Raw genomic sequence first — 23,831 nt, forward strand, 5'->3', positions numbered from 1 at the left:
TAGAAAATGCTTGACTAACTGCTGAAAATGTCTTTGTCTCTAGAGTACTCTTTTTTGTAATAAACAAGAACTTCATAAGAATATCTTATCATGTTGTTGAACATTGCCACTTACCTGTAGAAGTGGTAAAATACTTTTTCAATAGTTCTACCAGTTTCACTAGGTAGTTCATTTTATTTTGATAGAGTTACTGTTTTAGACATGAGCTGAATAATGTTCCCTCAAGTTCAGGTGTGTGTTTATAGGGATGTAGCAGCTGTACTTGAGCTAGCTAGGGACAGATTTGTAGAGGGACATCACTAGCTTTGTCAGCACATAGATATTAGCTGTTGAGTTCATTGCTTGATTTCTTTATCAAGCAGATATGGGCATGAGAGAATTGATGTGCACACACTGGAAAAAGCTCTTTCCCCATCACTTCTCAGTATAGCACTGAACTAAATGTGAGCAAGCTGAGCATGTGATCACATCAGTTACCTCATTCCTACTACTTAGGACTTATCTGTGCTATGGTGTTGATGTGAATGCTTATGAATTTTTTTCATCCTGGTGATAAATATGTAATATATTTCCCCTGTGATGATGTGCTGTTACTAGGGTTATTAAAACAAGTTGACTAAAACTTCTTCTTTCTCATAGGGAGCTCTTGTGAGTGCCTTGGCTGATGATACCTTACACCTGTGGAACTTGCGTCAGAAGAGACCTGCTATACTTCATTCGCTCAAATTCAACCGAGAACGGTAGGGTTTGGTTTATTATTACCTTGCCCCTTAGCATCACACTGTGTACCATTGTAAGATCAGATTTATCAATGCAGTCCAATTCATAACTTCTTAAATAATTGAAACTGGATTTGCACTGGGCTTGAATTTCAGTCTGTTAGGGCCAATAGTACTTGTGAGTAGACACACTAGTCACCTAAACTGAGATGATTTTTCTATTACTTTATGTTGTTGAACATCAGTTTTCACATCTTTAATATGTGGAGGGGTAGAATACTTTGAGTGTATGTCTTCAAAGGAATTTTGGAACAAGAGGCAGTGTGTGTGCCAACAAGACAGCAGGAACACTAGTTCAATTTTTTACCTGGAAGTTTTTCTCTTGTGGTGACAAATCTGAGTTCTGCAGTATTAGAGCTCCTGCGTGTGTCAGAGAAGCTGAAAACAACTTGCATTTCGACTAACCTTTGAGACTCAAGTAACAGCATGATAATCACACTAGCGAGACATTTAAGATTAAACTTCTAAAATTCTGCTGATTAAATTTCAGGGGCAGGAAAGGTCCTTTTTTTGGTAGCAAGTAGTACTTCCTTCTTAGGAAATAGCCCTTTTTTTCCAGTATGTGTAAAGTCTCAACTGGAATGCTGTGTTTGCTTTTGAGGAGCATGCATTAGAGATGGACTGCTTGGGGAACTCAAAAGATACTAGCAAGAACAGAATGATCTATGACTTCTTGTCTCTGTTCAATAGATCAGGAATTAATAAGCTTTAAGTAAAGGGTAGCAATAGGAAGAGGTAAATTAAATGCTTACCTTCTAATGTAACGAACTGTTGGGTGGGTTATGTTTTAAAGAGCACGTTATAAACAAGTTTGTCAGAAATAACATAAATGCAGATTACTGGTGTTCAATAAGTGATCACTAAGTGATTCTAAGTCTTTTTTGAAGTTGTTTCTAAGATAATGGTTCATAAACTTTTAAACGGGGTCTTTAGGGATAGGACAAGGAATAATAGCTTTAAACTGCAAGATTTAGATTAGATATTAGAAAGAAATTCTTCACTGTGAGGATGGTGAGATGCTGTATAACAGGTTGCTCAGAAAAGTGGTGGATGTCCTATCCCTTGAAGCATTCAAGAACAGGTTGGATAGGCTTTGATATTCTGAAAGATGTCCCTGCCCAGAGCAAGTGGATTGGACTAGCTGGTATTTAAAGGCCCCTTCAGACCCAAAGCATTCTGTGATTCTGAACTGTTATACAGGAAACAGAAAGCTTTGTTGATAGAGCAAAATTCTCTGCCCAAGGGAGTGATAGTGTTCCTTTATGCCGCAAAAAAGTCAAATGGAGAGAAATCCAATTTACAACCACTAGTTTAATGAGGAGTGTCCAAGTGTGGGAGATAGTGTATCCAAACTGAATTTTCTCCTTCTCCCTTCCTTTTTTTTTTTTTTAAAGACTTTTCTCTTGTAGCACTTACTTAAGTGTCAGTATAAAATTATGATTTGCAACCTGAAATATTGGCTTTTAACTAATGCTTTGAAACAGGTATCTCAGGAGGTGATTGTGTGCAAATCTGTTGTAAACTGGCTTAGAGTTTTAGATATATGGATATCTTTGGTTAAGCAGAGTGAAAGTTTTAAACTGTACTTTTTCTATAAATGTGATGATGTCAATAGCAAAACCAGTCACAGGACTTGAACTGTGTGTACTCTTATCAGAAAGAGAAGTAGGGGTAGAAAGGATTCTAGGTCACTAATGTCACTTTAGTGGCTGTATTAGTTATTAATTTTGGTCAGAGTACTGTTTTTTTTCTGTGAAAACCTGTGCCTTGCTAAGATAGGTAATGGGAGCACCATAGTTGCTATGAGTGGTGTCAGTATAGTTTAAGATAAGGGCTTATTGTTCTAATCTAGTAATTTTAATTTTAACATATCCATTACAGTAACATATAAAAGTAACCAGAACACTTAAAATCCCAGATCTGTAAATTGTCTTAGCCACTTAGGTCATGCTGGATGACTGTTAACTGTTTTCAAATATTGTGTTTTCTCTCTACTAGTTTATAGAATAAAGTGTTATACAATAACATGTAATCTCTTTACCAGATTCATTGTGATTTGAACTTAAGAGAACTGAAAAAAATTCACTCTTGAATAATTCTGAAGGGATACCTTTAAAATGCTAGGAGTTCTTGCTGATCAATTATACCTAATAGCTTTAGTATGTTCTGTGAAATTGAAGTAAATGGGCTCTGCTTAGGTCAGTTATATGGTGTATATTAACTGATAATTTTATTGAGAAGAGCATTCATGAATAAAGGATGGGTTCTCCCAGAGAAGACCCAGTTTAAGAGGAAGCAAGCCACCTCATAGTCGTAAATGCTTGTAGGTTGAAAGGAATGACAAAAGTCTGAGGATCCACAAAGAATCTGTATTATTAGTAAATTACACTTAGCATGGAAATGGGTATATTAGTCCCTGACCTACTATATAAGCACGTGGCTGTCAGTTTTGGATATAAGGTTAGGGTGAGAAGGAAGAGAGGAATTGTTGATCCAGTTGCTTCAGTCTGACTGATGAGATGTTCAGGATCCTGGGGGCACTGCCCAGGTTTGGGGGAGTACCTTTTTATGGACAGGTTTGTCTACCCCAAAGATAGGTTTCCTGCTTTCTGTGTAAATTAGTTATCGTGCATAGTCTGTTCTTGCAGGCCTTTCTGGAAATGGGATAGAGGGCTTCAAGGGTCTTTGGTAGTCACCCTATAGTCCATGTTCACTGCCTGCTACTCATTCCTGTGCTTGCACTGTACTGTGTTGTGGTTCTTTCTAAAGGAAAAGTGCTTCCGTACCTCCACCTGGCCCCTCTTCTCCAGCCAAATCTTATTCTTTCTCATGGTGTGTTAATAGCAACAGTCCTTGATTATTACCAACAGTTCTTGTCTGTTAGCTCCTAACAGTCCTTGGCTGGCTCCACAGCCATCTGTTATCAGTGTTTGAGACATACGCATTAGCCGCTTATCTTCTGGGAACTGAGAGCTCTAAGGGATCTCACTTTGCACTGCTGTTCACGGCGTCGTTAGAGAGTGGGCTTTAATATACATTAACCCCTTAAAATCAAGAGCTCAAAAAGGTCTTGTTTTGGACCACTCCTTAGAGGGTTGTGAGAGAGTGGGCTTTCATCATAGTAATTTTCCATCCTGACTGTTAATTCACTCAGTAACTTTCTTTGAAGATTCAACAACAAAAATATTATTCTACTTGGGTTGATATTCACACAAGAAAAACAAATTTCCAAGGCTATTTGTTAAAAACAGGTGCTTATTAAATACATATTAGTTCCTGGGAACAGATAGTGTTTCTGATAAGCTTGAAAGGGGCTTAGTCCAAGTGCAGTTCATCAAGACCGAGGCCTAATGAGCATTTCTCAGATCACAGTGTGGTCTGGGGGGAGGAAGTGGAGAATGCAGCATCACAATCCATCCTGTGACTACAGTCAACTTCTTTGGGCCTCTACATTCTCAATTCATGAGAACAAAAGTTGTTAGAAACCTAATTAATACAATTTTTTATGTATTTTATGTTGTGGGAATAAGATCTACTCATAAGGATAACTAACTTCTCAAACAGGAGTAATTTAAAGTATTAAATACTACAACGCAGGCTTGTAACTATCTTCACTAACGATAATTCATCAGCTTGTGAAGGGAGATTAAATGTCTTGAAACTCTTACTATATGACTGAAGAAGTTAATCTAGTTCCAACAGTACTTGCTCTAGGAATCTGTAGATGCTAAAGTTCAAAAATTATATGCCTGATTGGGATTACCTGGAAGTGTGTTGACATTGCAGAAAAACAGTATTTGTGTCCTGTTTAACAGGAGTTGAATTTCAACATGTCACTGGTGAATTTTTATTCAGATTTTATTTCTAAGTCAGGATTTGTAATGTTGAATCATTAAATTAGTTGAGAATCTGTAGATAACTGACCAATAATAGATTCATAAATTCCTGACTGCATTTTATAAAAATGATGGTTAGTAATTCAAAGCAAGTCTTCTGAAGCAGGGATTGGTGAAGTTTTAGATGTATAACAAATCAGCTAGCTGAAATTACTGACAGGTGGCAAAAGCACAGTGCAAAACAAGCTAGTTCTGCAAGTTTTCTAGTGTTTTGTTTGTTGTATTTGTGGGTGTTTCCAGCTGCTTCATGTTCTAGTTACCAAACAACAGTTAGGAGATAGTAAACCAATGTCATATTTGGCTGCTGTTCCTTGTCTGGGGGAATCAGTGTGTAGGGGCCAGGAGAAAAATGCATATGGAGAATAGTTGCTTGTGTGACTTGTCATGTGAGTTAGAAGTGTCTTAAGTAGTACCTCTTTTCAGAATGCATAATTCAGTGTGTGAACTTACGTAGTAGCCTACGTTTTGTATTTCTCTAAGATCTCTTCAGTGAATCACCAACTAGTTTCTTTGTCGTCTACAAATCTACGTATAAATATCCTAAGCATAGTAAAATTGTTGTGTGTTAACATGTAATGAAAACTTCATGTCATATTTGTTTAAATTTACTTAGTAGTAAATATTAATGTTAGGCTAGGTTAGCTCTGAAATAAATGCAGTTAACACCTCTTATTAGAGTAAATATTGAAAGATGTTGAGATAGGTGCTTAATCCAGCCTAAGTTGCCTACAATACAGGAACTGTTAAACAGGATCTGTGAAAGTCCCTGGCTAGTTAGTGATGCATGTTTCACACCATAGATCAGCCCCAAGTTTGAGACGGTGGAACAGACTAACTTGATTTAAAAAAAAAAAAAAGGTAAAAGTAGCATGGGATGACAAAATTTGAGACTTCTTTGCTGCAAATCAGCTTTATATACAAGTATGAAAACTTTGTTTTACTATCCAAGACTTAACGTCTTTCCTGAGCTGACGTTCCCTGTTGTAATACCAAAAGAAATAGTTTATGTCTTTATGCTAAGTCACAAAGCAAGAACCAAAATCATGGCATAAAAATAGAACTGAGCATTTAGCGTGAGTGCTCTGCATATTGATCCCTGAATGCATTGATAGCAGTTTAATTTTTAATATGTCAGCTTCTGTGCTGTGAGATTTAAGTAGTTTTCCTCAACATGAAACTGCATAATTCAGAATTACAAAATCATGCTTAAAATATCTCTGGCGTTGTATCTTGCTGTAAACAGCTACCTTAACATTGTGTTTGAAACACAAACTGACTACAGAGAGTGAAAAATCCCACTTGTATTTACTTCTCATTAATAATAAGACTTTAAGCTACTGTTGTCACACCTATTACCTTGTTAGATACAGTAATTTTGTACCCAGCCTGTGCATTAGCAGAGGTTAGTTGTGAGAGTTTTCTTCCACCTCACTGAATTTATAAACTGACCAATTCTGCCACTTTGTGGATAGCAGAAGGACATACAGGTTTTCTTGCCTGTGAAAGCAGGTGGTGATAGACATTGTTTGTGTTTCTGGCTGTGTATTTTTTCTTGCCCTTTCTCTGTATCAATATCATTGTTTCACTTCCAACCTTTAAGGTCTGGCGTTTTCCCTTTTACCCTTGATTACAAATACATACCCAAACAATAGATCTGAGAAGTTAAATATTTGGAGTCTTTGCAATTGATGATACACCGACTACAAGTTTAATATACAACACAACAGAGTTTCTCCCACATAACTAAAGTTTGGTGTTTTTTTTTACCCTTTTTAAAATTACTTCTTTTAGAGTGAAAGGAAGTGATCACTGGGTCTGTTTGCCTCGATGGTGTCGTATAAAGCCTTTTACCTGCTGAGGTTAAAAATTTAACTCTGGTGAACCACTAGATGATGTAATTAGAAAGAGTTTGATTTTCTTTCAAGGAATTAGCAGAAGAAGAAGAACTTATTGACTCTGGATTTGCTGTAGATGTGAATGTTTGTTTTATGAAGGTCAGATTCCTTTGAGAAATGTTGTCTTGAGGCCATGCATTTGTGCAGAGTTCCACATGCAAATGTGGTCAATGGAACTGTAGTTGCATCAGTTGCCTTCTACTGCCTTTTGGCACTAAGACAAACCAGTGTGCTGAATCCTGTTACTCAGAAATTTCAGATTTCAGAGAGTCAGCTTTTAGATTACCTCTGTTGCCCTGTTAGCTGTTTTGCTTTCACACCGACTTTCACAGTGACATGAGGCAGAATTTGACCTCTAATCTTTAAACCCTGCCTATCTGACTGACTTCCCCATCCATGATGGGTGTAATTTTTCTGTCTCCTGTGGGAAAGCTACATCTCTGACACAGCTTTTCTTTTTTTTTCCAAATCAGAGTTTGTGACTTCCTACATGCTTTTTGAGGCAACTGATACAAAAACAAAAAAAAATTTTCAGTATTGAAGGAATTCACTCCAAACACCCTAAAGATCTTATGATTCCTTACCACTGATGAAATACCCTGCACTACATATTTGTGAACTCCTCTTGGTATGTCATGACATGACACAAAAAGTAACCAGACCATTGGCATCACAAGACTCTTAAGTAGCTTGCTTTAACACATTTACCCATCACTCCATCTTGACACTACTAGTGTCAACCATAACTCAGATACTGAACTAAGGTTCTCCTCAGCTGCCTTAAGAGGCAGCTGTTTAAACCAATATATTTGGAGAAGCACCATTTGGAGTGATGTTATGGATATAACTGAAATTGAAGTACCTGCTTCAGCTCCTATGATGCATTGCATTTTCCCACATGGTCTTTTAATGGAACAATTTTGAGATGCATTGAAGAGGATTTCTTCCTCTGCATGTGCCTTCTGGTCTTTGAAGCCTTTTTTTGTACAGGTAGGTGCTTTAAGCTAATTGCAGTTACCAGATGCGAAGAGAGACCCTTTGCAGCAGTCTGGCAGAATCAAAGCAACTGCTTGCTCCCGTCAGTACATTGTTCTGACACTGGCTCTTGATTTTTTTAAGCTCTTGAAGGCTTTGACAAGAGACCATGGATTCCTATGCTAGCATAAGAATTGAACTTCTTAGCTTCTGAATTTTACATTGTTCTCTCTCATACGTGAGAAGCTGAAGATAAAGGAGTGCAGAATACAACTCTGGTAGCTAAATGCTTTGCTTCTTAGAAAATTTTTTATTTTGTGTATACAATAATGATCAAAGCAGCTAATATAGTTACAGTAACTGCAGACCTGTAATGATAGCCTGAGGCACTAGAAATAGTTTTAGTGACTTAACAATGAAACCTGTTATCAGCGTTTGTCATACTTCAAAGTATTTGTCACTGTGCTCTGGTAAAGCAGGAGAAAATTCTGAAGAGTGTATAATGCTTCATAATGCAGTAGACTAAGGACAGGTAAAGATGAATTTAGAAGGATTTCTGTTGTCCTAATAATATAGTCAAGATTACAGCCTGTCATTTTTCTGTAATATTTGTCTTAAAAACCTAATTCTTTGACTTTCGTATTAATTTAATGTCGTGTTCTTTGATATTTCTATAATTAAATTCCTCTAAAGTGAAATTCTATTATCACTTGCTGTAATAATTCTTTTGATACATGTTGTGAAACAACAACAATTAAGATTTTTGTGAATGACCACTTCCACTTCTCTTGATCTTAAAATATGTTATGGATGAAGTATATTATTCTAATCTTGTGGCAGAAAGATAGGTTTCTGAAAGAAAAATTTGTGTTTTTCAGAAAAAAATATATGCTGTTCTTGGCCAAGTGTCAAATAAGCAAGTATTACATCACTAACAAGAAGACTCTAACCTTTTGTTTCCGTCCTCCAAAATTAGTTTGAATCCCTTTAACCCTCAGTCTAATTCTCAGCAGAGCAAAATAGGTCACTGAATGCAACCTGTATGACCAATGCTAGTATGTTGTCACTGACCATTCAGATGGTGGGTTTTATTTTTTAAGAGGGCTGTAAAACTTCCAAGGTTGTTTAAAATCTGTGCAGTTTACGGTGAAGCCTTACTCGGTGAAGGGAGAAGTTCAGAACTTTAGTGTTGGAAATGTTACACTGTAAATTGCTAAAATAAATGCAGTTATCTGAAGTAAGTCACTTTGGTCAAAATATAGTTGGATTCTTGAAAGTTGAAAGGCAGAGTTTTTCTATTAAGAAAATAAAGAAACAGTAAATATTTTTATGTGCAAATGGAGTATCATTTACTACATTCAAGGAGACTACATTTCTAGCAAGACCAACATGGCGAATTCCTTTTGGATTTAACTAGCTGTTCTGTGAAACAAAAGCTCTAAGAATATTTTTTTGTTTATAGAAAAATCAAACAAGATTTGTTCTGATTGCAGAAGACTGGTAAAAGCACACTTTAAAAGATAAGGTTAAGAACCCAGTTATGTGCCTATACTTCACAATTTTGGAGTCTCTTCAACCTCCTGCCGTTGAGAGTTTGTAAATATTTTGTGAAGTTACCTGTTCTGATGTACTGTTGGTATGGAATCACTTCTTTGTTTGCTAACTCTTGATAAAATTAATCTCAGTTGCACAGAGGAGACAGTAAATTCAAAAGGCCTGCATATTCAAGAAGAGTATCAAAAGTATTGAGGAGCTGGGCACTTCTTTAAATGTTACCCTTGTGCTATTGCAGTTGAAACAGAAGCCCCAACTTTTATTTTGCCCACTTTACATGTTGTGAAACAGATTGGGCTTTATAACAAAAGTGTTGGACAACTGTAATTGACAATATTAACTTACAAATAAAGACAGGCCCACAACCCTGCTCCTGAATATTTTTTCTGGCTGCTAGGACATGATTAGGGATCCAACTGATCTGGTTGCCAGCTGCTTCTGGCACATAGAGTGCTGACACGAAAAGTAGCTCTGGTGTTGCAGAGTGCTGAGGGTTTATGTTTATGCTTTAACTGTGTATATAGTAACTGCCTGCCTAGGAAGAGCATGTACCGATTGTAGTGGGTTGACCCTAGGTATGTGATTTAGCTTCTATTAGTTTTTTTTTTTTTTCCAAGGACGCTGGGGAAACACAAGCCTTTAACCTGTGTTTTTTGCAGATTAATGGGCTTAGTTAAATATGTTACAATGTCTATACCTTCAATGAATTGGAAAAGAATTTTAGGTCATGAATGTAATACTTTTTTCACTGATGCTTGATAGAAAAAAAAAAAGGTGTCTTTGGCATAAATATTCAAGGAAAAGAAATCAAGTTAAAACCCAAATAAATTAAAGTTTTTCTTGAGATAACTGTATTTCCTAATTAGGAGGGAATTAGTGATGTAAAAACAAAGTGGTACACTTTTGAATCCAGGTAGTATTACTACAGAAAGCTTAACTTTTGAAACCTGCAGTGCAAATTAACATCTCCTCAGCCATAGCAATTTTTCATTGCTGCCATTAGCCTTTCCTTTCTGCTCAAGTTGGTGTGCATATACAGCATCTAATGCAAAGGATCTAAAGCTGTTCTTTGCATAAAGACTTATTAACAGGCTTGTGAAGTGATGCATGGAGTTGGCAATAAGGCAACCCAACTGGGAGGAAACAAGAACAAAAAAAAATGATAAAGCTAAGGATTAGAGCTAACAGAAAAAAATTCTGTTTAATAATTGTTTTACCTTATCACTGAAACATTTCTGAAAGCCCAAGTTTAATAGTCAAGTAGTTTGGTAGTTTCTTTCATACAGAACCTTGTCAGATTAAAGTGGTTTAGAGTTTCCAGAAAGTTTCTAGACTCCAATTTCAAGTTAGCTTTCTGTCAGTTTGTGCAGATGTTCTTTCCTTATCTTGAAGAAATAGTCAACAATAATCAGGACTCAATAGCACAGAAATAATTGAGGTTTCAAATATTGGTATTTATGCTGGAGCTATGGTCAAAGAAGAGTTCTCTGCTGCTGCATACTGTTGTTAGCTCTTGAGTTTTGTTCAGGTACTTCATTCTAGCAGAAAAGAAAACTGTAAGGCAGAAAATTAAAACACAGATTAATTAAAGTAAAAGCCTAGAATTTAAACTACTTTTAAAATTTCTCTTATAATTGTTTATGATTGTTCTAAGGGTTACTTTTTAGGGGTCAATTTGGATTACATGTGAACTTATTTTTCTTGTATTTTACCTTTTACCTTTGAATCCTTACTTGAAAGTAGCTTAATCTGCATAAGACTATGTCTAAAATCCTTAGTTCTTTAAAATTTAAAACTAGATAGATTTCAAAGGGAGATTTGTAGAATATAGGAGTATTGTATTTTAAGTTTAAAATTACAGAAATCCTGATCAGATACATTCAATATGATAATTTTCAAGGGAGACTGTAATTTTTTTCTTATCTGAATGACTTAAGAGTTTTGGAATACCTTGCTTTCTATTTTTTTGTTTAGTCTAAATTTGTCCATTGTCTGTCCATCTAGTACTTTTGTCATATACTGGCTTTTTTACTTGTCTTATATCTTCCTGTTTACCTATTGCGTTTTTCCTACCTTTTGGCAATGTAGACCTTGAAGTGTAGGATATCCAAAAGACATTTCTTTAATTTCTTTTTTGTGCCTTTTTCTTTCAGGATAACATTCTGTCATCTGCCTTTCCAAAGCAAGTGGCTATATGTGGGAACCGAAAGAGGAAACATTCACATTGTCAATGTGGAATCATTTACTCTCTCAGGCTATGTCATCATGTGGAATAAAGCCATTGAACTGTGAGTTTAATCAAGTATTGTCTGTTGAGGGAAGGGAACATCAGTGTCCCACTTGTTATTAACGTCAGTTGCGGAAATGTCATTATCTAGAGCGGCCTCCATATTAGTCTCACTACAGTCAATATACAATCAAAGTACGTAGTCATGTAAATAGTTTTTGTTTTCCTGAATGTGAAGTGTTAACATTAGTATATATGTGTCTGCCTATAACAATATTTTATCATCATGCCTGGAATACACATAGAAATACACAAAAGAGACAATATAGAAATAGAATTAAAAATCATTACATGTAGTGCTAAAATGGAAGAAAAATAATATATATTAAACTATCATGTGGCTGGTACTTGGACAGACATGTCACTTCTACAGCTTTGAAGTTAAACACCAAACTGTAAAGATATGCATTTTTTTAAGGGGGCTGATACATTCAGAGTTTAAAATGACTGTCTAAAAACCTAAATTTAAATAAGCTGTTCCAAGAGCAAAATATGTTTTATAGCTATTGTCATTGTTCTTCCTTTTTTAGTGACAAATTTGTGTGTACAAATACAGTGGGTTTTGAGTGAAAAGATAGAGTTGTGTGCTGCTGTTCCTGTGCAATTATTTTGTTCCCAGTATGTCTATTTTCAAAGACACATGAAGTCCACCACTTTCTAAAGCCTGCCGAAACAAACACAGCTCTTCACTAGTCTCTCATCTTAGGAAGAAGTTAACATAAAGTGTTACTTCTGTGTTATTGTAACAATGGCCACCTTGGGCATTTCATGAATAATACCAAAGCTGGTTTTCCAGCATGAAAGTAAGCATTTTATCCAGCTGTGTCAATTCTGTAACAACAGATGTTAAGATAAATTTTGTAAAGCTAATGGCAATTTTCTTTTGTGGATAGGCATTAAATAAGTCTTTCCTTAAGACAGAAAGTGTCTACAATAGACACATTATTTATGGGCTTGAAGATAAAAGGTGAAAGGAACTCCACACTGATTTGTTAACAACTTGCTTACATAGAGCCTGCATCTGCAGAATCTGTATTGCTTACAATAATTTTGAGATGCAGTTTAGAACAGAGGAAATTCTTTTTAACGGAAATATTTTTTTTCAGTTCATCCAAATCTCACCCAGGACCTGTTGTCCATATTAGTGACAATCCAATGGATGAAGGCAAGGTAGGATGTGTTTAAAGACTCTTCAATACCTTATTTTTCAAGCAAGACTTATTTTTAAAGTATAAATACCACTGCTACTTAATCCTTCCTTAAGTATATAAGGACAATGTTTAAAACGTAAAGGAAGGCTAAATCAAGGTTGTAGGCTCTGAAAGTAATATGAAACAAGGTGTAGACATGTCTGTAGGACACACTACTGCAATAATTCATCTTGTAATCAGAAGCATTTGAAAACAGATGAAAATGCTTAGCTACAGAAGTTCTGGAAAATAAAAGAATTTTACTTATAGCAATGAAAGGTAAGATGTTGCAAAAAAACCCTGAATCATAACCTGAGTGCTAAAAGTGTGATGGAAAATAATTAAACTTTACCATGCTTTTGGGTGTTGTAATTTCACAACTGTAAAATGCTTATTTATATAGTATATTTATATGGAATACCATATACTTTGTCTTTAGATTAACTAATCTGAGACAGTGTTTTTATTTGAGGTCTAACTCACATAATCACATTTTAAGCAATTTAATATAATCACTAGCTACTGTCTGCTATTGAAACTGATCGATTTGTAGTCCAACTAAATACTTCAGAAAAGTAAATTCAACTAAAATGTGTGAGAAAGAGCTATGTATTAGACTTGTCATTTCCTTCTTATGAGATAGTATTAAAATAATCGTATGTTCCTCTGACAAGAAGCTTTACAGTACATGTTCTCGAAGGCCTCAGAAGAGAGAAATTTTTGTCCTGCAGCATAGCAACCACAAAGAAGTTGAGCTATGAGCTCAATGGTCATGAATTCCTTCTGTATTCAAGTAAATCTACAGGTACTGCCCTGTGGGACATCTGTTATAAGGCCCATACAGAAACAATGCAGAATGCATAACTCAATGAATTAAGTCTTCACTGTGAGCTAAAAAGAGAAAGCAAGGAGTTAAAATGTTAGTATGCCTTCTCTAGGTGACAGCAATTGCTGTAGTACCAAATCTTCCATTCCCCACCTAAGTCGTGGTTACAAGCCTAAGTGGACCTCTTTGCAAGATCTGGGTTGGTATCACGGGGCTAACACACTGTGAAGGGTTTTCAGATGCGTTAGCTTGGGTGCCCAGTGTAGTTATTCAGCACATCTTAGTGGTCTACTGCTGATTTTGTTCAGATACCTCAGTCCACACTGAATAGTAGACAGGAGGGGTTTTCCTTAATTTTAACAATAGAAATAAAGCAAAATTTTAAAGAATTATTTGAAAACAGCAGTGTTATATAAGCCTTTTCCAGAATTATGTAGACCCCTGGTAAAAGTATGGTTATAACTTAGCCAGAGAGCCCTTGATGCTGCTTTAAACACATCTTCATTAACAACACCACTCTAAATTAATGAGGCATAAGGGATTGAATAGTGTGATGAATTAAATACTGAATTATTATTTTAGTCAGTGAAATGTTGCAAACATACTATAGTTTTGAACTGCCATGTGTGAAGAGTCTTCAAGGAGAGGGAAAATAGTTTTGCTTACTCATGTTCTAAATATGTAGGAGACATATTTTTTTGTTTATTTTTTGTTTGACAGGTCAGTGGTAGATTAAATTGGAGAGAATCAAAGAGGTACTATTGTCTTAGCTTGTATTCTAGACACCTGAAATTTCAGTCCAACAAAGAGAATTTAATGAGTGGAGTTTTTTCATTTGGAGGAGGCTCAGTGCAGTGAGTCTGTAACTAATGGTTTTCTTTGTAGAATTAGGTTTGAGTCACATTCCAGGCTTATAGACTCTAGAATATGAACACAGCAAAGCTGTGGTAGTTTCAGAAAATACAAATTATCTATTTATTTTGGTGTATTCCACCCCACACCTAATTTTTGTCAATTGAAGTTTTAAAATTACTCAGTTTATTGGTCAAGCTATCAATAAGTGGTTTAGATTCTGACCTTACACTTCTCTTATTTCACATAAGAAAAATATTGCTAAAAAAAATCCCGTGCTGTTGCAAGAACCCCCTATGTACTTTTGAATTTTCTTCACTCTATTAGCCTTCTAAGCAGTGGGTTTTCTAATGTTTAAGTTAAAATAGAAAAGTTATAAAATATGTCTTATAATTGGCATGTTGATTTAAACTAATAGTGTACTTATCACTAATGGGAAAAATTAAATATTCACTTTTACATAGATCAAACATGTCTAATTTTTATGGTGTTTTAGTGCTATATAGCACTGAAAGAGATAAAATATTTTGTAACCTGGTAGGAGATTCTCTGTTATTTTTCACATTGGAAAATTGTACATGCTGAAAATCTTAACATGCAGAAAAGGCTGTCCAGGCAAAACATCTAGGTGGGGCAATAAATCATATTGATTTAGATCTCTAAGGTAGTGTGAAGGCAATGGTTTCTGATTTACAATCTGAAGGACACTCCTCAGGGCACTTTGCTGTTTTCAAGTGAGCAAATTGTAGCAGCCAACTTCTCCTTTTTTTGTATGTCCATGTTGGGGAAAAAGTGGAAGTGAAGGCATGCTACTTAATCCTAGGAGCAGCTTCTGCTGTAGCAACAATGCTCAAAGGAAAAGATCTCACAGTAGATCCACCTCTATGAAAGATGAAGCTGCACTGCATTCTTCCATGTAACAAGTGGCAAGACTGTTACTACTGCCTTATGTTGGCCTTGTTTGCAGATTTTTTTATTCTGTTAAGAGAAGTGTCACTTGAGATAGGAGAGCAAAACATGTAAGTACTCAGCAATGTGTCACACCAATTATAAAGAGCAATTTGAGTCTTCGCTCCCTGCAGAAAAGCTTTAATCTTGCTTCCAGCAAAAAGATTATTTGGGAAATTAGCTTGTTGAATTTTTCTAGCTTTCCTCTTATGAATAAATAATGGTTTGAGTCTTCCTTTAGCCAGTTATCTCAATTTAATTAACATCTGGAGAAAGCATATAGTACTTTATTTGTAGACAATGAACTCTTATCTAGAACTTTAGGGAGGATAGTATATTCTTCCAGCAAATCTAAGCAGAATGAATTCCAGTGAGGAAAACACACAATGAAGTCTTATTTTTCAACACAGCCACCCACCCCCCAACTTTCACTCAGGAAGGCATACACTTAGCAAGGTTTAGGGTTGATCTTTCTGGAACTCAAAGCGATTTCCAAGGATTCTTCAGAAGGATGCTTTCATTTTTTTCTAGTTTGACATGAATGTCCATTGTATTTGCTGGAACTTCAGGACAATGACAAGTACAAAGTAAACCTTTCTAACGTTTAGATCTTCACCTCTTTAATTTTTGTTTTTGTAACTGAGTCACTAGATGTAGTATTATGATGCATATCTTTGGGACAAGAACTATAGGCATTGCAAATGGTATAATTTTGATTTTTTTTTATAATGACTTAACGATTCTGCTTATTAATGCAGCTTCTGATTGGCTTTGAATCTGGAACGGTGGTATTATGGGACCTGAAGTCAAAGAAGGCAGATTACAGATACACACATGATGAGGTAACATTTTTCATCTGCATTACTTACTCTGAGGATATCATTCACTACTCTAATAGTGATTTTTTTTCCATTTCTTCTCCTGCTTCTGTCACCAGAAGGTGACAATAAATAGGTTTCTTTGAAATTACAAGCACTTGAAGTTTTCTATAACAGAGCAGTATAGTTTTGATAATGAACTTCAAATATGTTCGCTGAGTTTAAGTTCGTGAAGTAGGGAACGGTGGTGTGGATTGGATGTCTGCAGTAATTTTTTTGTGGGTGAAACTTTCAGATCTTTTTTCTGTTAGTCATGTGACTTTCACCTGTATTAAGAGCTTAAGTCTTAAGTAGAAACTAGATGGTTTAGCAATTTCTATAATTTGAAATCTCTTGCATATTCTAAAAATGGGGGGGGAGAAGAAACTGCTAAAGAATCTCATTGCAACATTTCTATAAACACACCTTCTCTCTGTAGGGTAAGATCGGGGATTGAAATAAGACTGGGGGAGGTTTAAAAAAACCAATGGCATTAAATGGCATTCATTTCTTTAAACCTTTTTTCTTGAGAATAAACTTTTTGAAAGACTGAGACTAAGAAAAATCATTCAGCATAATATGCAAGTTGATTTTGATTTAAAAATAACCAAAAAAATTGTTTCAATTACATTTTATTGATTATAAAATGGCTGTGTCATTGTTCAGTACCAGCCAGGCCTGTTACTTGATTCACAGCAGGTGTGTTTTCTGTAGCCCTGTGCTGAACTTTTCACAAGACATGATTTTTGGGGTTTTTCATGGTGGTACTTCTGGTTTAATACTTGTGTGTTCTACCAATTAAGAGTTTCTCTGAAGAGAGAAGTCTCTGAAGTAGTCTAAACTTTAGATCATCAGAGCTGAATGAGGTTTCTTTGTATTCAGAAATGTCTGTAAAAGCCTTAATGTATGTTATGTGAAGAATAATTTTCTCTCTTCCATTTTCATTGCATGCACCTATTTAATTTCCGTTGTCATTTGTTTCAGAAACTTACTCATGTCTCCATCTTCTTCTAGTCTGAAGCTTTTCCTATACCTCTTATTCTTCATGCTCTTCTCTACCTAACTCTTTTTAACCATTCTATTTTATCTTATGTCTGTACACAGAACCTCTCTAGATAGTTTCTTGTTGACTCTGGTGGTTTTACCAGGGAGTTTCTTTCATATGCTGACCATAAGGTCTGTATTTCATCCATGGACATGTGTGATGACCCACTCATAAGGAAAAGGAAGCACCTAATGTCACAACATGTTTCACCTCTTTTTACATTGGTAAAGGCACATGACATTCTGCCCTGTAGCAGGAGCAGGATTTTAAACATCAGGATTTATGTCCTTGGCTCCATACTTGTTCTTGGTGAGAGCTCTTCTGAGTGTGGAGTTGACAACCAGTAAGAAGAGAGCTACTTAGTCTAATCTTGTGACACTTGCCATCTTAATGGGGGTTAGGCTTTCTCAGGCACCATTTGTTGGGTGGCCAGGCACATTGATACCATAAAGAATGCTTGCTAGAAACGTTGCCATTGGATTAGTTTCCTCCTCTCTCGTTACTTTAGTCTTAGAGCTTGTACCTTGAATGCTTGTGCAGTCTATCAAAATCATTTGATGGAACTTTTTTGACTCAAAACTTTGGATGTTTGAAGGGATCCAAATGTCATCCTTTTGTTCCTTAGCAGAGGAAGATCATGAGGGTCAAACACCCTGCGTGACCAGAGGTTTGTGAAAAGATATTTGTGTTATTTCCTGAGGGAAGAAGCTGAATCCAATTATGTTTTTGTAGCTTCCTGCTTGGTTTCATTTCAAATGGCTTGACCTTTAAGAGGCTTTCCTGAAGCAAATTCCCATGTTGTAGTGGGGCAGTCTCTTTTATTGCTGAAACCTAGGTCGACTGAACACTGTCCACATTTTCTTCACACGTGTGCCTTTCCAGCACCCTGCTCTAATAGTTGTATCACAAGAACACTAGAACACTCATCCCAAGGGCAGGAACATGACCACCCCTAAAGCCTTTGTAATTGTATTTCTGCTTAACCGTAGATGGGGAAGGCAGCTCTAGGTCATGATTAGTGTTAGTGTTGATTGCTGTCATATTCTTCCCTCCACAACATTTGAGTTCATGGAAAATTTAGGGAACTTAATTGGAGTTTGTTCTTGATTTTTCTGTATTGCAAATGAGATCCTGACTTAAAGTAGTGTATATTTTTTATTATAACAGTAATAGTTTGCATATTTAGAATTAGTTCAAATAATGCACAAATGTAATATTCTTTTTCAGATAATTTGAAAGAAATTATCTCTACGTAGTGGAACTGAAGTTGTGAAGGAACCTTTCTTTAGAAAGTTTCTTTGAAACCCTTTACTCAAAGCATCCTTTTTTTCCTGGGCAGGCTTGATGGAAAAAATAGGACTACATTTTTTTTCCATGTTTCTTAAGCCATTTATGTTCAGAGATTGAGGACTTAAAGTAAGCTCTGCATTTCTTATGTGGAATACACTTTATATTGCAGTTATTTCCCAACTTGAATTTTGATCCATGAAAGAAAGAAAACAAATTTTTCAACTATAAGTTTTGTTTCCAAAAAATAGCCCTCAAATGTTAACTTCTGAAAACGAAAACTGGTTGTATAATAAAGTCCTTTCTTCAAGTAATATTTTGTTTGTTCTGATGTAAAGTAAGCTTTGATAGCATTAACTGCAATGTATTATAGATTACTATTTTTGGACTCAGTGTTCTGGTACATGGCTGAGTGTAAGAGATTATTTTCCAGCATTAAAAACATGTCAAAGTAGCCTGTGGAATTAAGAGGACAGGGGAAAGAGAAGCAACCCTGGTATGTGACTTGCCAGAAAACGAAGTTTTTCGATGTATTTAATTTCATCAAAACAATCTTCATGATGTATTGTCATTTAAATCTCAATAGCTGCATTTTGGTGTTTTTTTTTTCCTTTGCAGCTTTTTTTCCCTTCCTTTCTTAGGTTGTTGACAAGAGAGTTAGCATAGGTACTACCAAGTTTTACTATACTTTTTAAAATATTTTTGTAAACCTGTAGAAAAGGAGTCAATATGATCATCCATTCATTAACAGAAAATACTGAGAGTGTCCAAGGAAATTAAATGGCTGTCATAATAAGAGTGAAATCTGGATAGGCTATGGTGAATAATCGGTGTGGCTTGCAGAATAACTAACCATAGACTTTGCCTATGTCATGCACAGTGTATTTCAAGCTCAGTGAATGTCAGAAGAAAGTAAAGGATCATGGCAAAGTCCAAAGAATTATGAAAGGAATTATCAGTGTCTCTGGTGCATTCCTCCAGAAAAGTATTCAGAAATATTTTCCCACAGATTGTGTTATACTTGAAAAGTAAGAAATAAGATGCATCTTATTTAAAAGAAAAGGACAGCTTACTTAGTTTTTTTTTATTTTCCCTGAGTTGTACCAACTGTATTTGCAGTAGTCTAAACTTGGGTTTGGAAAAATGGATTTAAAAATTCTTTTGAAAACAGAGTAAACTGCTTAAATTAATAGCTTTTGTATTTACATCACTGAATACCTTCACATACTGATTTTGGCTGGGATAGGTTTAATTTTCATACTAATAGCTGGCACAGTGCTGTGTGTTTGGATTCACTGTGAAAGTGATAACACACTGATGTTTTAGTTGTGCTGAATAGCGCTTACTCTAAGTTATGGAATTTTCAGTTTCTCATGCTCTGCCAGTGGGCAGGTACACAAGAAGCCAGGAAGGAGCACATCCTAAAGGCTGACCTTGGAACTGGCTGAAGGGATATTCCATACCACAGAGCCTTATGCTCAGTATATAAACTGGGACAGGTACTTGGAAGGGGGCTGATTGCTGCCTGCTGGATGGGCTGGGCATTGGTCTGCTGGTGGTGAGCAATCATATTGCACATCACTTGTTTCTCTTGGGTTTTACTCCTGTGCCACACTCTCCTTGTTTCTGTTGCTGTTTTAGTTATATTTTACTTTATTTCAATTATTAAACTGTTCTTACCTCAACCCATGAGTTTTATGTTTTTCTGATTCTCTTCCCCATCCTACACTCCCCATCCTCCACACCCCATGTGAGTGAGCAGCTCTGTGGTGCTTGGTTACTGGCTGGGGTTAAACCATGACAGGTGAGAAGAGTAATATCAAGCTGTTCTGAAATCACATGCATGTAATCAACTGTAGGGTTAAAATAAGCCTATAGGAATTGAAAAGAACGGGATTATTTGTAGAAGTATTTGATGAATTGAAACAGCAAAATTCCCCTGGTAGAAAAATACCATCAAAACTTGAGTCTTTATTGATGAACTTGTCTCTTACACTGTAAGGTTGCGTTTAAATTATTAGTTTTTGTACCTCTTAAAGAACCAAAAATAATACTGCTGGATGTGGCACTTAGTGCCATAGTCTGGTAACTGTGGTGGTAGTGGATCAGGGCTTGGACTTGATGATCTCACAGATCCTTTCCAACACATCTGATTCTAAGATTCTCTGATTTCTAGGGATATAGACATAAAATGGTTTTAAACATGTATTAATCTCTTGAAAAACTAGTTGCTGCAAGAACGTTTCCTTCTTAAAATCAAATATGTGTACCTTCTTTGCAGGCAGTATGGCAGTCATTTTTCCATATGGGATAATCCTTCTGGAACAGATGGTGAAAATGAGGCTGCCTTTATGTACTGCCTGTCTCCACATAATACTCAGGGATAGTTAGTTTCTACAATTTCTGGTAAAGTTTTGGCATACCTGTGGTCAATTGTGCTGTGTTTGTTATTCAAAAAAGTAAGATTTTATTTCCTTCCCTCTCCAGAAAACACGTAACTGTCTCAGGAGTTTTCAAACAAACTTCCTTAGGGTCCAGAACAGCTACCTTAAATTTGAATTGAAGGGAAGGGGATAGTAGGAATACTTTTAATACGAAACCTTTAGTTGTAATTAAGTAAACTTGAAGATTTATTTAGATAAACTTCATTGCTCTTTCAACAGAGTGTTCCCTGTGTAAGTTCTTGTAAACTTTCACTGTATTTGGTTCATATTCATAAATGGAAGGATTCAGAATGTTAGTTGAGGTCAGGACTTGGTTTACCTGTGCAGACAGTTCTACTTTATACAAATGCCTTGTGCCTTAAATATAGTAACAGTCCTCTGTGGTACTTGTATATGATCTTGTTATAAGGTATTACTTTCTGTTTGGGATCCGTTTAACAAGTGATATATTCCAAGAAGATATTTGAGAGAGAGACAGTTGAATCTGCACCAGCTGATGAAAGCATACTGCTGCATTATGGTACCAAAAGGGTAACAGGTGAAGTTTAAATCATGATGAGAATTATGATTAAAACTTTGAGTTTTATTCTGGATCTGCACATTTTTAGAAAATATTGGGAAAAGTGTATTACTTGTAGGGACCTTTTAATGTCTAAGAAACTATGCATTGATTTGTAGCCTCAGTGGTTTCTGCTTGTTCTTTGTTTTATGCTTTCCTTCAAATTGCAGCACTAATATTAATCATGGAAAAAAGTCACCACTTTTTTGCTCTTGAGATGATTTTTTAGCTATCAGGTTTCTTTTGATTGAGACTATTGCTGTCAACCAACTAGTACTACCTAAGTAGTACTATAAGGTACTATAATGTACTTTTTTCATTATAGCTGACTTCTCACTGTAGATATACCAACCTGTTGTACCTGGAGATAATGCTGCAGCTACTTACAGGTTTGGTTTTATTTTTCAGGATTACAAGAATTTGTGAATTGTGTGATAGCAAAGGATAGTGCTCTGTACAAAACTTTATCATACTCAGCCCATAGAATTGTTGGATTATTTTATAAAACATAAAACAACATATTTTTGTTACAGTTTAAACAATATTTAGCTGCGTTAGTAAATATTACAAGAGGTTCTATAAAACTAGACAATAAAAAGCCATAAACCAAAAGCTCAGTATTCTTTTTCGTTTGTTTTTTTTTCCATCTCTCCATGATCCTTGCAGAAACTGTGGTAGCAGTCATCCTTCTCCTTTGTGCTCAGTTTATCAGATCTCTTTATGTTCTTAAGTATTAATGCTGTTTCAATGGTAACAGGTTGTTGCGTTCCCTTCCTCTTGAGATTCTTTTTAAGAAAAGAGTGTTCATTTCTCAGATTTATCCTTCCTTACTTACTTTCTTCTAAGAAAGCTTGCTTTCTTACTAATAATAATGGCCAGTCTTCGCGAGCGAAGATCCGGGGAAGGTCTTTACACCTTCCAGCCTGCGCATTGGATTTTTTAGGTGAGACACAGTGTGCGCGGAACTGAGCCCACCCTTTAATCCTAAGGTTCATCTGCCAGGGCCAAGCGAGCTTGGACGGTGGCAGCGAGGTCCTTAGGACGTAGGTGGGTTGCCTTTAAGGGCTAACGAGCTCCACCTGCCCGGGAGTGGCCCTGACCAGGAATCGAACCCGGGTCTCGGCGGTGACAGCGCCGCGCCCTTACCACTAGACCACCCTATTTCTACATATGTGTCTATCAAACTGTTCCATTAACGCTATGGGCTTCCTGCTATTGTCAGAATATGGGAGAGTATGTAAAATGTACAGATTGTATTGTATTGCTATGTATAATATAGTTATTTTATTAGTGTCAGAGCTTTTTAAAATGAAACCATCTCTTTACTGAGTCCATACTCAGTAAAACTTGTTGATCTCTTGCTTTATTTGGTACTATGTTGGTAAATAAAGCAAGTGTTCTGTATTTATGCAAAGCTTCTTTTGTAAAACTTTTTCATTGCTAATCAAAAATTTGATGCGTAGAATGAGCAAGACTAATTCACTATGACACTAGGAGACATCATGTGAATCATCTAGGTTTCTGAGCTACATGTGCAGATGTGATATTGGTACAAAAAGTCTGTCTTCTAGCAAAATCTATAGTGATTCCATAATATAGGGAACAAGATTAAATTTCACTAAGAAATATCAAACTTAATCTCTAGTTTACATATATCCAGATCTTCTACTACATTAAACTGGAAAAATTATTATTGGAGACTCCACTAATGTAGTAGTAATTTTCCTCTGTCACTTAAACTCTGGATTCTCCCAGTCATATTTCTTGGAAATGTCTTTGTTTCTCTGTATAACTTTATAAAATATGAAGACCTGATCTGTGTATAATCAGTCTGGGCAAAGATGGCTTGGATCTGTCTTGTGAGAATTGCTCTTCACCTAATAGCTACTGCTTAAGCTTTCATTGCTAGTTACAATTCTTTACTACTCACACACCTCTCAGAGGAAACCTCTAGGTACCTGAGGAGCTGGAGTGACTCTAAGCCCTACTTACAGACAATATCTCTACTGAGAGTATCCACTCTAAAGATGGTATTGTACAACCCAGCAGCTTTCCCTTATTCAACATCTGCTTTTCTAGTTCTCCTAATGTCTTTATCATAAGTATTAAACAAATTACCTTCTCAGTACTATCAAAGTTCCATATTTCTTGCAGGTAATACTTCCTTCTGCACCTTCTGCATATAAAGAAATACTTTGAGATTCTAGTGTTTATTGATATTTTCAGACTATTACTAAATTTCCCTTGAACACCACCCAATGGTTTCATAATGTCTCCATGTACTAATGAGATGCTGGAAACAGAAATGGCACCAATCTTTTCTTGCTAGTTAATATTTTTGCCTTATTTGTACTCTGTGTCATTGTTTACTTTTCTCTTGCCTGAAGGCAGCAACTAGTCTTTATTTAGTCATCTTTTTTCTGCAGATTTCATGTGG

At 35.9% G+C, this 23,831-nt stretch overlaps 1 protein-coding gene across 6 annotated transcripts in view; it reads left to right on the forward strand.

Moving 5' to 3' along the window:
- Positions 1 to 23,831, forward strand: part of STXBP5 (syntaxin binding protein 5) — a 104,071-nt gene that overhangs the window by 27,349 nt on the left and 52,891 nt on the right. For all 6 annotated transcript variants that reach the window (XM_050315118.1, XM_050315120.1, XM_050315123.1 and 3 more), the window contains exons 4-7: positions 640 to 740; positions 11,253 to 11,387; positions 12,493 to 12,556; positions 15,961 to 16,044. In XM_050315118.1, coding sequence (XP_050171075.1) covers positions 640 to 740; positions 11,253 to 11,387; positions 12,493 to 12,556; positions 15,961 to 16,044 — 384 coding nt within the window. The remainder of the gene's footprint in view (positions 1 to 639; positions 741 to 11,252; positions 11,388 to 12,492; positions 12,557 to 15,960; positions 16,045 to 23,831) is intronic.

Source organism: Myiozetetes cayanensis, unplaced genomic scaffold (genome assembly GCF_022539395.1).
Source record: "Myiozetetes cayanensis isolate MyiCay16 unplaced genomic scaffold, myiCay2020 scf2-11, whole genome shotgun sequence".
Lineage (NCBI taxonomy): Eukaryota > Metazoa > Chordata > Aves > Passeriformes > Tyrannidae > Myiozetetes > Myiozetetes cayanensis.